The sequence below is a fragment of the Hemiscyllium ocellatum genome, chromosome 2, assembly GCF_020745735.1.
Source record: "Hemiscyllium ocellatum isolate sHemOce1 chromosome 2, sHemOce1.pat.X.cur, whole genome shotgun sequence".
NCBI lineage: Eukaryota > Metazoa > Chordata > Chondrichthyes > Orectolobiformes > Hemiscylliidae > Hemiscyllium > Hemiscyllium ocellatum.
The window spans coordinates 8,955,045-8,971,179 of record NC_083402.1 but is presented as its reverse complement, the minus strand read 5'-3'; the positions used below and the strand labels follow the sequence as shown (position 1 = coordinate 8,971,179).

The 16,135-nt window shown below is 44.8% G+C and overlaps 1 protein-coding gene across 1 annotated transcript in view; it reads right to left on the bottom strand.

Moving 5' to 3' along the window:
- The window catches only part of tmem8b (transmembrane protein 8B), a 128,932-nt gene that overhangs the window by 58,029 nt on the left and 54,768 nt on the right, over window positions 1–16,135 (bottom strand). The window contains exon 5 of the mRNA XM_060847261.1: window positions 145–413. Coding sequence (XP_060703244.1) covers window positions 145–413 — 269 coding nt within the window. The remainder of the gene's footprint in view (window positions 1–144; window positions 414–16,135) is intronic.

Genomic DNA, 16,135 nt, shown 5'->3' with positions numbered 1-16,135 from the left:
TGTCTCTTTAAACCACAACCAGTGGTTCCTCGTGAATCCACATTACATTGTCACTGTGTACTTTCCACCTGGTCCTGTCGACGGCTCCCCGGCCTCCCCTCTTTTTCCTAAACAGGATCTGTGCCAATGACCTTGACCTCTTACCTCTGATGTGAACCCCGAGCCGGAAGTTGACATTGACATTGCGAATGGTCTTCTCCACCAGGATGTAGTACCACTGCTGCCAGAATGGAGTGCCGTCATGCAGCTCACAGAGCCACTGGTCCCGGCAGTCAGTCCGGCTGGAGTTGTGGAGTGGCGGGGCCTTTGGCCGGACCTTCAGCACCACTGGGCAGCCCCTCACTGTCCTGTTACTGTTACTGCAGTCTGAGAGCTGCACGGTCACTCGCGAGCTGTAGCTTGGTACAAAAACCCTGAGGGGGAAACACAAGGGGGAATCTCAGAGGAAGGGAGATGAGACAGAGAGTAGACAGCTTCAGATGCACGTCTATATGAGACCCTGTCAGCTCCCCCCACAACATCAGAAGAGGAGCAACCCCCTTTGAACAAGCTCCTCAGTTAGATCTGCACATAATTACATCACGACAACACAAGGTATTCCTGAAGGCAGGAAGTGACAAAGATGATTGATGAGGACAGGGCAGTAGATGTTGTCTATCAGGACTTTAGCAAGGCCTTTGACAAGGTCCCTCATGACACGCTGATACACAAGGTGATGTCACATGGGATCCCCAGAGAGCTGGCTTCATTGGAAGGTTGTTTTTTCTGACTGGAGATCTGTGAGCGGTGGTGTTCCGCAGGGATCAGTGCTAGACCCCTGTTGTTTATAACATATGTAAGTGTTTTGGAAGAGAATGTTGGTGTCTGATTAATAAGTTCACAGACAACACAAAGATTGGGGGAGCTTTGGACAGTGAAGATACAGCAGGATCTAGATAGGCTGGAGACATGCGTGGAGAAATGGCAGATGGAATTTAATCTGGACAATTGTGAGGTTGTCCATTTTCGAAGATCAAATGCAGAAGGGAGGTGTACAGTAAATGGTAGAATCCTTAATAGAATTAAATATAAAGGATCTAGGCGTACAGGTCTACTGACTCCCACAGCTACCTAGACTACACCTCCTCCCACCCTACCTCCTGTAAAAACATCATCCCTTATTCCCAGTTCTTCTGCGTCCACTGCATCTGTTCCCAGGATGACCAATTCGATCTTAGAAAATCCCAGATGGCCTCCTTCTTCCAAGATCGCAATTTCCCTTCCCACATGGTCAACGATGCCCTACAACGTATCTCCTTCACTTTCCATGAAAGACCATTCCGTCCGCGACTCCCTCATTAGGTCCACACCACCTTCACACCCCCCACCAGCCCACACCCCACTCCTCACACCTTTCTCTACCACCAGAGGAAGTGCAAAACCTGCGCTCACACCTCTCTCCTCACCTTTGTTCAAGGCCCCAAAGGATCTTTCCAGATCCAACAGAAATTTACCTGTACCTCGACCAATGTCATCCATTGTGTCCGTTGCACCCGATGTGGTCTCCTCTACATCGGGGAGACAGGACGCCTCCTTGTGGATTGTTTCAGAGAACATCTCTGGGATACCTACACTCACCAACCCCACCGCCGTGTGGCTGAACACTTCAACTCCCCCTCCCACTCCGCCAAGGGCATGCAGGTCCTGGGCCTCTTCCATTGCCAAACCCTTACCACCTGACGCCTGGAGGAAGAACACCACGTTAGGACTCTGCAACCATATGGGATTAACGTGGATTTCACCAGTTTTCTCATTTCCCCTCCCTCTACATTAACTCAAGCCAAAGCCTCCAACTCAGCACCGCCCTCTTGACCTGTCCATAGCCTTTCCCATCTATCCACTCCACCCTCCTCTCCGACCTTCTCCTCACCTTCATCCACCTATCACATTCTCAGCTGCCTTCCTCCAGCCCCACCCACCTCCCATTTATCTCTCAGCCCCCCCGGCCCACAAGCCTCATTCCTGATGAAGGACTTAGGCCTGAAATGTCGATTCTCCCGCTCCTCGATGTTCCCTGACCTGCTGTGCTTTTCCAGCACCACACTCTCGACCCTGAAAGTGACAACACAAATTGATAAGATGGTCAAGGAGGAATATGCAATTCTTGCCTTCATCAGCTGGGGCACTGAGTATAATACTATCAGGTCATGTTGCTGCTGTATATAATTTTAGTTCAGCCACAGTTGGAATATTGATTCCAGTTCTGCTCACTACACTACCAAAAGGATGTGGAGATTTTGGGGCAGGTACAGAAATGGTTTACCCAGATGTTCCCTGGTTTGGAGGGTATTAGCTGTGAGGAGAGATTGGACAAACTTGCTTTGTTTTCACTTGAGCATCAAAGAGTGAGGGGCAATCTACTGGAGGCTTACAGAGGTATGGATAGAATGGAAAATCTGAATCTTTTTTTCCCAGGGTAGACATGTTAATTACTAGGGGACATAGGTTTAAGGGTAAAGGGGGAATATTTAAAGGAGATGTGAGGGGACAAACCTTTTCTGCAGAGGATGGCAAGTGCCTGGAATGCACTGCCAGAGGAAATGGTGGAGGAAGATAAAAGAGACATCTTGACAGATACATGAGTAGGCAGGGAACAGAGGGATACAAACAGTGTAGAGGCAAAAGGCTTTCAGTTTAGGAAGGTATGGTGTGTTGGTGCAGCATTAGTGGGCCGAAGGGCCTGTTTCTGTGCCATACTGTTCTTGGTTCTTTGTTCTAATCCTTAACTAGGGATGTGCAACACATCCCACGGAAGAACAAGTTGAGGTAACTCCAGATAATCTGCTGTTTGATGGAGGGTAAACACACAGCATTAACAAGACAGGTATCCACAATGGGATCAGGCAAGCAGGCAGACAGATGATTATCTGGTTAGTGATCGACTGGGAAAAGAGGGAGGTGCAACGAGACCTGGGTATCCTTGTACACCAGTCACTGAAAGTAAGCATGCAGGGGGTGAAGAAAGGAAATGGTACGTTGGCCTTCACCGCGAGAGAATTTGAGGAATGTCGTGCTGCAACTGTACATGGCCTTTTGGCTATGGAAGGAATGTGACAAAGGATTACCAGACCGATTTTTGGGATGGCTGGCTCAATTAGGACAGTATTCATGGAGTTTAGGAGAATGAAAGGGGGGTAATTACATAGAAGCCCATAAAATTCTTACAGGGCTCGACAGGGTCAATGCAGGAATGATGTTCCCAATGATCAGAGAGTCCAGAACCACAGGGGTCACAGTCTTAGCATTCGGAGTAGGCCATTTCACACCAAGATGAGGAGAGATGTCTTCACCCAGAGAGTGGTGAACTGTAGAATTTACTCCTGCAGAAAGCTTTCGAGGACAAATTATTGCATAATTTCAAGGAATGAGATTCATCCTTAAGGCGAAAGGATCAAAGGGCATGAAAGAAATTGGGAACAGAATACTGAGTTGGATGATCAGCCAATGATTGTATTAAATGTTGGAGCAGGTTCAAACGGCCAAATAGCCAACTCCTGCTCCTATTTTCTCTGTTTCTGTATTTCTAGGTAACTCCCTCACCTCCTTCCAAAATTGCATTAGGACGTTTTAATGATCATCTGAGAATCATAGAGTCACACAGCAGGAAACAGACCCTTCAGCCCATCTCATCCATGCCAACCATGCTCCTAAACTAATCTAGTCCAATTTGCCTGCATTAGGCCCAGATCCCTCTTAAACCTTTGCTATTCATGTACCTATCCAAATGTCTTTCAAAAGTTGTAACTGTAGCTGAATCCATTACTTCCTCTGGCAGCTAATTCCACACACAAACTACTCACCGTGTAAAACCGTTGCCTCTCAGGTCCATTTTAAATTTTTTTCTTCTTCCCTTAAAATATGCTCCCTAGCTTTGAACTCCCCAACCCAATGGAGAGGACATTTTCTATTCACCTTATCCATGCTCCTCATGGTTTTATAATGCTCTATAAGGTCATCCCTCAACCTCCTATAGTCCAATGGAAAAAGTCCCAGTCTATCCAGTCACTCATTAAAACTCAAACCCTCCAGTCCCAGCAACACCCTGGTAAATCGTTTCTGAGCCCCCTCCAATTTAATAATATTCTTTCTATAAGATCAGAACTGTACACACTACTCCAAAAGAGGCCTCACCAACATCCTGTACACCCTCAACATAACGTCCCAACCCCTATACTGAATGACCTGAGCAATGAAGACAAGTGTGCTAAATACCTTTTTAACCACTCTATCTACCTGTGACGTAAATTTCAAAGAACTATGTACCTGAGGCTTTAGGTCTCTCAGTTCAACTACACGATCTAGGGTCCGACCATTAACTGTATAAGTTCTCCCCTTGTTTGTTTTACCAAAATGCAATACCTCACATTTATCCAAATTAAATTTCATCTTCCACCCCTTAGCCCATTGGCCCAATTGATCAAGATCCCTTTGTAACCTTCTTCAATGTTGACTATACCACCAGTTTTGGTGTCATCTGCAAGTTTACTGACCATCCAAATTCTCATCCAAATTGTTTATATAAATGACAACCAACAGTGGACCCAGCACTGACCCCTGCAGAACATTACAGGCCATAGGCCTCCAGTCCAAAAAACAATTTCCACCGTCTGTCTCCTATCATCAAGCCAATACCGTATCCAATTGGCAAGTCCTCCCCGAATTCCGTGTGAACTAACTTTACTAAACAGTCTACCACTCAGAACCTTGTCAACAGCTTTGTAAAGTCCATACAGACAATTTCTACCACTCTGCCCTCATCAATCTTTTGTTTACATCCTCAAAAAACTCAATTAACTTTGTGAGATACGATTTCCTTCACACAAAGCCATGCTGACTCTCCCTAATTAGTCTTTACCACTCCAAATGCATGTCAACCCTATCTCTCAGAATCCCCTCCAACAACTTACCCACCACTGACATCAGAATCACCGGTCTATAGTTCCCAGGCTTCTCCTTACAGCCTTTCTTAAACTTCTCAAAGTTCAAATCCAACGTTGATCTTGTGCACCATCTTTGCAGCTGTAACTCTGTATTCCTCACTCTGTTCAATCACCCTGTGACCTTTTATGTTATGATCTGCCTGTCCTGTATGGCCGTTTCGCTGTACTTAGCAATGTGACGATAATAAATCAAATCAAATAATGGCACAACATTAGCCATCCTCCAGTCCTACGACATCTCATCTGTAGCTGTGGAGCAAAGTACAAAGGGATCTGGGAATGCTAGTCCAGGATTCTCTAAAGGTGATTTGTAGGTTGAGTCCGTAATTAAGAAAGCAAATGTAATGCTGTCATTTACTTCAAGAGGGTTGGAATATAAAAGCAGCAATGTGCTTCTGAGACTTTATAAAGCTCTAATTAGGCCCCATTTAGAAAACTGTGCCCAATTTTGGGCCCCACACCTCAGGAAGGACATACTGGCACTGGAGTGTGTCCAGTGGGGATTCACACGGATGATCCCTGGAATGGTATGAACATATGATGATCGGCTGAGGATCCTGGGATTGTATTCATTAGAGTTTAGAAAGTTGAGGGGAGATCTAATACAAACTTTTCAGATAATGCATGGCTTAGAAAGGGTGGACACTGGGAATTTGCTTCCATTTGGCCGGGAGACTAGGACACGTGGGCACAGCCATAAAATTAGAGGGGGTCAATTTAGAATGGAAATAAGATGACGTTTCTTCAGCCAGGGAGTGGCGGGCCTGTGGAATTCATTGCCACGGAGCACAGCGGAGGCCGGGAAATTGGGTGTCTTCAAGGCAGAGATTAATAAATTCTTGATCTCGCAAGGAATTAAGGGCTACGGGGAGAGTGTGGGTAAGTGGAATTGAAACACCCATCAGCCATGACTAAATGGTGGAGTGGACTCGATGGGCTGAATGGCCTTGCTTCCACTCCTATGTCTTATGGCCTTATAATAACATCTCTGCTACGGCCGCTGCAATTCCTTCCCTAACTTCCCACAACATCCTGGGATACACTTGAGCAATTCTTGGAGATTTAGCTACTTTTATGTTTTTAACGACTTCCAGCACCTCCTGTTCCATAATGAGGACAGTTTTTAAGACATCAGTATTTATTTCCCTGAGTTCCCTAACCTCCATTCCTTTCTCCAAGAGGCCCTACTCTCTCCCTAGTTGCTCTTTTGCTCTTCACGGACTTGTAGAATTTCTTTGGATTATCCTTAACCTTATCTGCCAAGTCTATCTCATTTCCCCTTTTTGACCTCCCAAGTTTCCTCTTAAGAATGTCCATATGTCCTTTATAGTCTTCCAGAGATCTCAGTTGTCGATACCTAATATATGCCTCCTTCTTATCCTTGACCAGAGCCTCAATATCTTAATGTTTCCAATGTTCTTGACTCTGAACAGGCTTCACTCTAACAGGAACATAACGCCTCTGAACTCTTATTATCTCACTTTTGAAAGCCTCCCACTTGCTGAGCCATCCACTTACCTGTGAACAGTCTCCTCCAATCAACTTGTGAAAGTTCTTGTATCATACTGTCAATATTGCCTTACTCCAATGAAGAATGTTAGCTTTTGTATCCTTTTCTGTAACTATTTTAAAACTAATCGAATTATGATCACTGGTCCCAAAGTGCTCCCCCATTGACACTTCAGTCACTTGCTGTGCCTTATTTCCCAAGGTAAGCTCAAGTCTTGCCTCCTTTTCTAGTGGGTATATCTACAGATTGATCAAGAAAATTTTCTTGAACACATTTAATATATTCCTCCCCATCCAAGTCCTGAACACTATGGCAGTCCCAGTTTATGTTTGGAAGTCAAAATCCCCTAGTCAGGCAGACTCCTACTTTCATGTCCTAATGACGGTACCTCTGACAGTTCAGCACTCCCTTTGCACTGCACAAGAGTATCAGCCTAGAAAATGTGCCCACACCTCTGGAGTGGGACATGATGCATGACCTTCAACTATCCACTAAGCTATGGCTGACAATTTTGAAAGCTGCATAACGTAAATATATATCAATATCCTTTTTGGACAGTCGAGTTCAAAGCAGTGGCATATGGATATCGGTTACTTTTATGAAGAATTGTAAAATAAATCTGATCTGAGAGTCCTTCTGGAACAGTAGCCTAATCCAGCATTGCTCAGGAAACAAATGCTGAAGACCCCTGTGGTGTGTTACTGGAAAATTGTTTATACTATTGTGGTTTAGCACAGGTAGGTATACATTGAAAGCATTGGCTTGCTTTCAGTTCAGAATAATCAGGGATTGATTTCAAATTCGAAAACTTCGAGATGACAATTTTTAGGCAGTTTGGAGGAGGCCTGACTAAAGTCTCAAGTTCTTCTGGAAATAGGTATTTCAGAGCAGTTCAGGAGATAAGTTAGCTCAGCAGATGTTTAATTTGTGTGGCTTCAAGGCCAGAGGGTTTGGTTATTAGAAGCAGAGAAAGTTTTAGCTCTCTGCTTTAAGGATAATCGTGCAAGGAGATTTCACAGTTCACAGGAAAGATACTGGAGAGAATTGGTTAAGTGGAAGTTAAAAATTTTTTTGGGCTTGAATTTCTGTGAATCAGTATTTGGGAACTTGAAATGGTTGTTTAGCTGTATGTTTTCTGATATTTCTGAACTGTGTTACGTCTCTGGATAACTTGCTTTATTTTATTTGAATCATTGAGTCATATAGCACAGAAAAGACCCTTCAGCCAATCAAATCTGCTCTAAAATTGCTACCAGTAAAGGTGTTCTAACTCCAATGTCCTGCTCCTCTTCCACATTCTTGAATCTTATGTTATTTCAAGGGCTCATCCAAATTTGGGTTTATGCCTTTTCTATCATAAACTTCTGTTCTGTTGTTGAAGGAATTCCGCTGTCTTATGTGACTATGTTTCAGTAACTGACTGTCACATCAACAAAACTAAAAAAGAAACGATCTATCAATCTGGGAGCGGTCTTACCCAGTAATACCATCAACTGGCATCATAACACTGACCCAAATGGTGAGTTTCGACTACAGGAGTAACAGAGTTGAGAGAATGATGCTGGAAAAGCACAGCAGGTCAGGCAGCATCCAAGGAGCAGGAAAATCGACAAAAATCAAAGGGCTCTGGCCCGAAACGTCGATTCTCCTGCTCCTCGGATGCTGCCTGACCTGCTGTGCTTTTCCAGCAACACACTCTCAACTCTGATCTCCAGCATCTGCAAACCTCACTGTCTCCTCGTAGACTAACAAACTATTGTGAGGGAGAGGTGAGATTTGGCAGTTTAATGTCCCTTGCATTTACACCCAGAACCTTTGAGAAAAGATCTACTGAGCCTCCCCCATCAGCAACCTTTTGTGGGAGGAATTTCCGGATTTCCATTTTGTATTACAAGAAATTATGATTCACAAATTTTATTCCTGAACTGCGTGGCTCTATTTTAAGTTTCTTTGAACTTATTTCGTTTCATGTTCACAAAATGTCCTCAGCTACAAAATGTGTTAGTCAGCCTGCAAAACCTTCCACTACTTTGTATTGCTTTCTAAGGGAGTAGTGTGATGTTGCAACAACAGGTTACATTCATATATCTACTTGAGTGTAGTGAAACAAATCCAAGTGCTCCACTGGAGAATTAATCAAACAGAATTAGACACCAAGTCACAGAAGATGGCTGTGCATCAAATGATCAATAACTTAGGCAAAGAGGGAGGCTTTAACGGGCATTACAAAGGAGGAGAATGAAGCAGAGACATGTAGGAAGGGGACCCTGCACTTGAAGTCACAGTCACCAGAGGTGAAGCAATATAAAGCAGATATTCATGAGGTAATTGGAGGAGCTCAGAGGTGTGTGAGGCTGGGGTGATTACAGAATCAAGAGTGTGGTGCTGGAAAAGCACAGCAGGTCAGGCAGCATCCAAGGAGGGAGAAGCGAGGTTAAAGAGGTATTTGGAAATGAGAATGAAATTTTTAAAATCAATACGTTGATGGTTTGGAAACCAGGGTGCAATTGCGAGCTCACTGAGCGATGGACGGGTGAGTAAGCTGTGATATGGAGAAACGGACATCTAGGCAGAGTAGAATGTGGGAGAGTGGTCAGGAGTGGCCCGGAATAGTCAAGTCTCCGAGGCAATAAGGATATGGATGAGGCTGTCAGCAACTGATGAGCTGCGGCAGGAGGAGACAGGGTCATGCTTGTGGTTGACACAGAACAGAGGGATTCGGGACTCCTCACCCATCAATCACAAAAAGCTAGCATCTGAGTTCAGTGGGTAATAGGGAAGGCAAAAGGAATGTCGGCCTTTATTTCAAAGGGACAGTATGGAAGAAGGGAGATTTTGCTAAAAGTGCACAAGGCACTAATCGCAGCTAGATTAGAAAAGTTTTGGGCCTCTTATCGAAGGTAAAGGTATATTGCCATTGGAGGCAGTCCAGAGAAGGTTCCCTCGTCTGATACCAGATTCGGAGGCTCTGTTTTATGAGGAGAGGTTGAATTGATCAATCTGTACTTCTTAAAATTCACTCATTGGACTTCGGCATCTCTGGCTGGGCCAGTATTTATTGCCCATCCTAGTTACCCTGAGAAGGTGGTGGTGAGAGCTGCCTTCTGTCATTAGATTTCTGAACGGACCTCTCAAATTTAATGTTCATGTCGCTCTTTGTGCACCTTCTTGTAGCAGTAACATTGTATTCCTCGCTCAGGGCTATGGCCCTTATACACTTTGTAAGACATGCAAAACAAAACTTTTCACTGTATCTAGGTACGTGTGACAATAATAATTCAAATCAAATCAAATCCAGGTGCTGTTGGTGTTGGAGTTGAAATGTAGAAGAATTAGGGGGTGACCTTATTGAAACATACAAGATTCTTGGAAAGCTTGACAAGGTCGATGTGAAATGTTATTTCCCCTTGAGGAAGATTCTAGGACCAGAGGCAATCATCTCAGAGTAAGGGGTTGTACATTTAAGACAGAGATGAGAAGGAATTCCATCTCTCAAAGGGTGATCAGTGTGTGGAATTCTGTACCACAGAGGGCTATTATGGAAGTTATTCTAGCAGCTAATACAATCCCGGGCATGCATTACAACGCTAAGTTAACTACATAACTAATAGAGTAACTTCCATACTATCGAGGCTGGATCATTAAGCATTTTCGAGGCTGAGACAGACAGATTTTTAATCAGCCAGGGAGTATCGAGAGTTATGGGGAAAAGGCAGGACAGTGGAGTTGAGGATTATCAGATTGACCATGATCTCACTGAATGGCAAAGCTGACTAGAGGGACTGAATGGCCAAGATCTGCTCCTTATGGTGTTATGATAGTCCCATCCTGATGAATACAATTCACATTGAGAGGGAATGGGTTCAGTTATGCATTAGGATTAAGGAAAGGGTTTATTTAACAGGATTGAGGCTTCCTTATTTTGAGATTTTAAAGTTTTTTGAGTGTTTTGCAGATAGGAGAATGCAAGTGTAACCATAAGATAAGCTACTCTTTTTTGGATAAATGTGAGTTTTAATAGACAATGCCATATTTCAGATAAAACTATAGGGCTAGTGTAAGTACCAGGCAGAGCCAGTCTTTAGCTGTTCGGACATTCAGTGGTCGGAACTAAAGTTCAACCAGTGCCATTAGAGAATATTCAAGCACTATTAACTTCTTGAAGGAGACAGCTGCAATAGAGATTGTGGTTAAATGATAATATAGTCTTTGTCCATTCATCTCCCTCTAACCGCCTTCAGTTGAATGATTTTATTGGCAGTTCAGTTAAGGTTTGAAAGGATTTATTTTTAAAACCAATGTTATTGATAAAGTGATGAGGGAAAATGGCTGATTGATGCAGAAACTTTGAAAATAGGAGCAAGAATAGGCCATTCAGCCCATTGATTAGATTAGATTAGCTTACTTACAGTGTGGAAACAGGCCCTTCGGCCCAACAAGTCCACACCGATCCGCCGAAGCGCAACCCACCCATACCCCTACATTTACCCCTTACCTAACACTACGGACAATTTTAGCATGACCAATTCACCTGACCCGCACATCTTTGGACTGTGGGAGGAAACCGGAGCACCCGGAAGAAACCCACGCAGACACGGGGAGAACGTGCAAACTCCACACAGTCAGTCGCCTGAGGCGGGAATTGAACCCGGGTCTCAGGGGCTGTGAGGCAGCAGTGCTAACCACTGTGCCACCGTGCCGCCCACCTACTTCAATATTTTTTGACACCATTACCCTCATGTCCCCATTACAATCTAGATATCTATCAACCACTTTTTATCAATGATTAAACTTCCACTGACCATTCAGATACAGAATTCCACACATTCACCCCCCCTCAATGTGAAGAAATTCCTTGCCATCTCAATGCCCTTGTTCTGAAACTGTGTCCCCTGCCAACCAGGGAGCTATTCTTCCTGCATTGCCATGTTGAACCCTCTATGATCATTGTATGTGCCAATAAGACCAGCTCTCATTCTCCGAAACGTGAGAAAATAAAGGCCTGATCTCCTCAATCACCCTTCATAGATATGACGATGCTGCTCTTTGAACTTGGTAATGCTGTCCTTGGCTTTTTTTTCAGTTACATCGTAAAAGCAGAGATTCTGAAAAGTCTGGCATGGATGGCTTTTTGGGCCAGTTGGATTATAGCTAACAGATACTGCCTCAGACAAAAGGCTTTCAAGTTTCAAGACAGCACTTGTACAATGAAAGGAGAGTGGCCAGTTCTCCCAGCTCAGCTTTTAGATTAGATTAGATTACCTATAGTATGGAAACAGGCCCTTTAGCCCAAAAAGCCCACACTGACCCACCGAAGAGTAACACACCCAGACCCATTCCCCTGCCCTGTATTTACCCCTGATTAATGCACCTAACGCTATGGGCAATTTAGCATGACCAATTCACCGAACCTGCACAAGTTAGGACTGTGGAGGGAAACTCACACAGACATGGAGTGAATGTGCAAACTCCACACAGACAGTCGCCCGAGGCAGGAATCAAACCCGGGTCCCTGGTGCTGTGAGGCAGCTGTTCTAACCACTGAGCCACTGTGCCGCCCTGGGGTTCTCTAATTTAATTGGGTTTTGGCAGCCTGGCTTTTCACTGAAAGCAGTCAGTAGAGTTTTGAGGCTGCTGGTCCAGGAAACAGCTACAAGGAATGAGGGTATGCTATGCTGAATCTCTCTGCCATCTCTCTCTCTCCTGTAAGACCCTGTGTTTGATTTTACCTTTTGTGCCATGGAGTGTTTATGGGGATTGTTGCAAGTGTTTGGAACAGCTTCATTAAGTTGGTATAGCCTATTGGGTTTTCTGATAGATTGTAATAGAGTCATGAAGTCCGAGAGATATACAGCACGGAAATAGACCCTTCGGTCCAACTCATCCACGCTGACCAAATATCCCAACCCAATCTATCCCATTTGCCAGCACTTGGCCCATATCCCCCCAAACCCCTCCTATTCATATACCCATCCAGATGCTTTTTAAATGTTGTAATTGTACCAGCCTCCATCACTTCCTCCGGCAGCTCATTCCATACATGCACTACTCAGAAAACATTGCCTCTTAGCTCCCTTTTATACCTTTCCCTCTCACCAGTGTTCTGTTCTCTTTTGTTTGTGTTTCATTTGGTAATCTTTTAAATAAATTCTGTTTTGTTTAAAACTAAGTGGTTTGACCAGCTGCATCCCTACTGGTATATCCATGTTACACGTGCTTAAAACAACTGGCAAAGTTAGGGTCTGAGCTACTTTCCTGCATTGTTTTGAGGGGTCTGGCCTGGTCCATAACATTGCATAATCCCGATATCTCAGAAATTAGTCTGGTGAGCTCCCACTAAGGAAGCATATCCTTACTTACGTGTGGAAATGAAAACTGTGCACAGATGAAGTCCTACAAGGGCTCTACACAGCTATAGCTGGACTCAAAGCCCCTTGCAATAAATTATTTGCCTTCCTAACAGTTTGCTGTACCTTATCAAAAGAAAGATGATACTGGCACTGCCACAAGTCCAGAGAAGATTCACTATGCTGATGGAGGTATTTTCTTATGATTAGAGGTTGAGTGGCCCTGGAATATGAAAGAATGAGAGGTGACCAAATTGAATTGTTGGGGACTTGACAGGGTACATGTGGAAAGGTAGTTTCCACATTGTGGGAAGTCTAGGACCAGAGGACAGAATAAGGGGCTGCCCATTTCAGTTAAAGATGAGGAGGAATTTCTTCTCTGAGAGGCTGGTCGATCTGTGGATATGTTTTACCACAGAGGGCAGTCAAGGTTGGGTCATTAAGTCGATTCAAGGCTGAGAACAACAGATTTTTAATCAGCAAGTGAATGAAGCAATATGGGGGAGAGGTAATAAAGTGGGATTCAGGATAATCATGGTATACTGGTTGGTAAGGTTAGATCACATGGGAGTTGAAAATGCGTTGCTGGTAAAAGCACAGCAGGTCAGGCAGCATCCAAGGAATAGGAAATTCGACGTTTCGGGCATAAGCCCTTCATCAGGAATGAGGAGAGGGTGCCAGGCAGGCTAAGATAAAAGGTAGGGAGGAGGGACTTGGGGGAGGGGCGATGGAGATGTGATAGGTGGAAGGAGGTCAAGGTGAGGGTGATAGGCCGGAGTGGGGTGGGGGCGGAGAGGTTAGGAAGAAGATTGCAGGTTAGGAGGGCGGTGCTGAGTTGAGGGAACCGACTGAGACAAGGTGGGGGGAGGGGGAATGAGGAAACTGGAGAAATCTGAGTTCATCCCTTGTGGTTGGAGGGCTCCCAGGCGGAAGATGAGGCGCTCTTCCTCCAACCGTCGTGTTGTTATGTTTTGCCGGTGGAGGAGTCCAAGGACCTGCATGTCCTCGGTGGAGTGGGAGGGAGAGTTAAAGTGTTGAGCCATGGGGTGGTTGGGTTGGTTGGTCCGGGCGTCCCTGAGGTGTTCTCTGAAGCGTTCCGCAAGTGATCCTGGGAGATCTAACTAACTAGATACAAAAATGGCTTGAAAGTAGGGGACAGAGGGTGGTGGTGGAGTGTTGTTGTTCAGAGTATTGGAGTTGGGATGTCATGGTACGGCTGTACAGATATACCAATATTTAGAATACTGCCTACAATTCTGGTCTCCCTTCTACAGGAAGAATGTTGATAAATTTGAAAGAGAGCAGCAAAGATTTACAAGGATGCCACTAAGACTGAGGGGTTTGAGCTACAGGGAGGGGCTGAATATGCTGAGGCTTTTTTCCCTGGAGAATTGGAAACTGAGGGATGACCCTATAGAGGTTATAGAATCATGACAACCATAGATAGGATGATTGGCCAAGGTCTTTTTCCTAAGGTGGAGGAGTCCAAAACTAGAGGGCACAGCTTTAAGGTGAGAGGGGAAAGATTTGGAAAGAAAGTGAGGAGTAACATTTTCACCTAGAAGGTGGTGTGTGTGATTAGATTAGATTACTTACAGTGTGGAAACAGGCCCTTCGGCCCAACAAGTGTATGGAATGAGCTGCAGGGTGGGAGTGTTCAATGGAGTCTGATCGGATCTGAAAAGACTTCATGATCACTGATCTGTCTGAAAACTCTTTTTAATTTCCAGTTATTGTTTCTGATAGTTTTTACTGCCACAGTGTGTGCGTTTGTGCGTGTGTGTGTTTGTGTGTGTGTGTGTGTGTACGTGTGTGTATATGTGTTTGCATGTGTTTCAGTATGTGTACGTGTGTGTGTCTGTTTTTGTGTGAGTGTGTGTGTGTGTGTGTATTTGGAAGGATGTAGTTCTGTTGGCTGGTTAGTGATGCAGAGAGACACCAGCAGTGTGGGTTCAATTTCTGCACTGACTGAGGTGACCATAAAGGATTCTCCTTTTCAACCTTTCCCCTTGCCTCAGGCAAGGTGACCCTTGGGTTAAACTCACAGGCAGCCTTTGAGAGAGCAGCCCTATGGTATCATATTACCTTTTCATTTTTGTCCGTCTCTGAGTTTGTGTGTGCCTGAATATGTACGTGTGCTTGTGTGTGTGAGAGAGAGACTGAGAGAGTGTGTGTGAGTGAATGTGTGTGTCTTTGTGAATGTGTTTATGCTTGTGTGTGTCTCTGAGTGCGAGTTTGTGTGCACTGACCACAGCTTATGAGCACAGCCATTGGCACCAATTCTGCAAAGCAAGGTCCTCTCAGGCCCGTGTGTTAAGCACATACACTCTGCACTCTAGTACCAAACAGTGAACAGGGCAAAGTGCCTTGTGGTTTGGAACGAGAGCCAGTGGCTAATGACACCTAGTCACGAGAAAGGCTTTCTCCCCCCAGCAATGATAATATTACCTCAACTCTCTCACCATCTGATGGCTGACTGTCATTTCCACGGCCTGGGTTACAGGGAGCCTAGCATAGCTGACAGTGGAGCAACTGTCCAGACTGACACATGTCGCCAATATATGGAATAACCAATAACGACACAGCTATGAAAGAAGCATATCTCTGTGCCTATTCTAAACAACACCAGACTTCAACAGAGCCCTATAACGGGACAGCACAGATAGCCAAAGAACCAGTCATTGGTGAAAGCAGGAGATCACAGAGACAACACCAGTACAGCTCTACAGAATAGCATCAATACACCGCCCCATCCTCAATGCAATGCAGCCCAAACACCTGTAGCACCAGCAGACAGAGCACAACAGCAGTAACTCCCTGATCGCATTGATGTGACTCAAGAACTCAGTCTATATCACGCAGGAGGTGATAGCAAAGGATAGTTGGTCCATCAGCTTCTCAACTCCATTTCCCAACCCCTGAGTTGGTACGCAGGAATATCACCCAGTCACATACACATTCGGATTAGGAGCAGGAGGAGGTCACTCGACCCTTCCAACATGTTCCACCACTAAGCAAGATCCCAGCTGATCCAATTACTCCACACTCCCTCCTAATGCTGATGACCTTTCACCCGCTAAACAAGAATCTCTCTGCTTTCAAAACATTTAAAGATTCTACCTCCGCTGCCACTTTAGGAGGAGCGCTCCAAAGACTATGTGAGGAAAGAAATTCTCTTCGTCTTTGTTTTAAATGGGTGACTCTGAACAATAACCCAATCATTACAGACTCCCCCACTAATGGAAACATTCTTTGCACATCTACTGTGTTAAGACCCTTCAGGACCGTGTGATTCAATC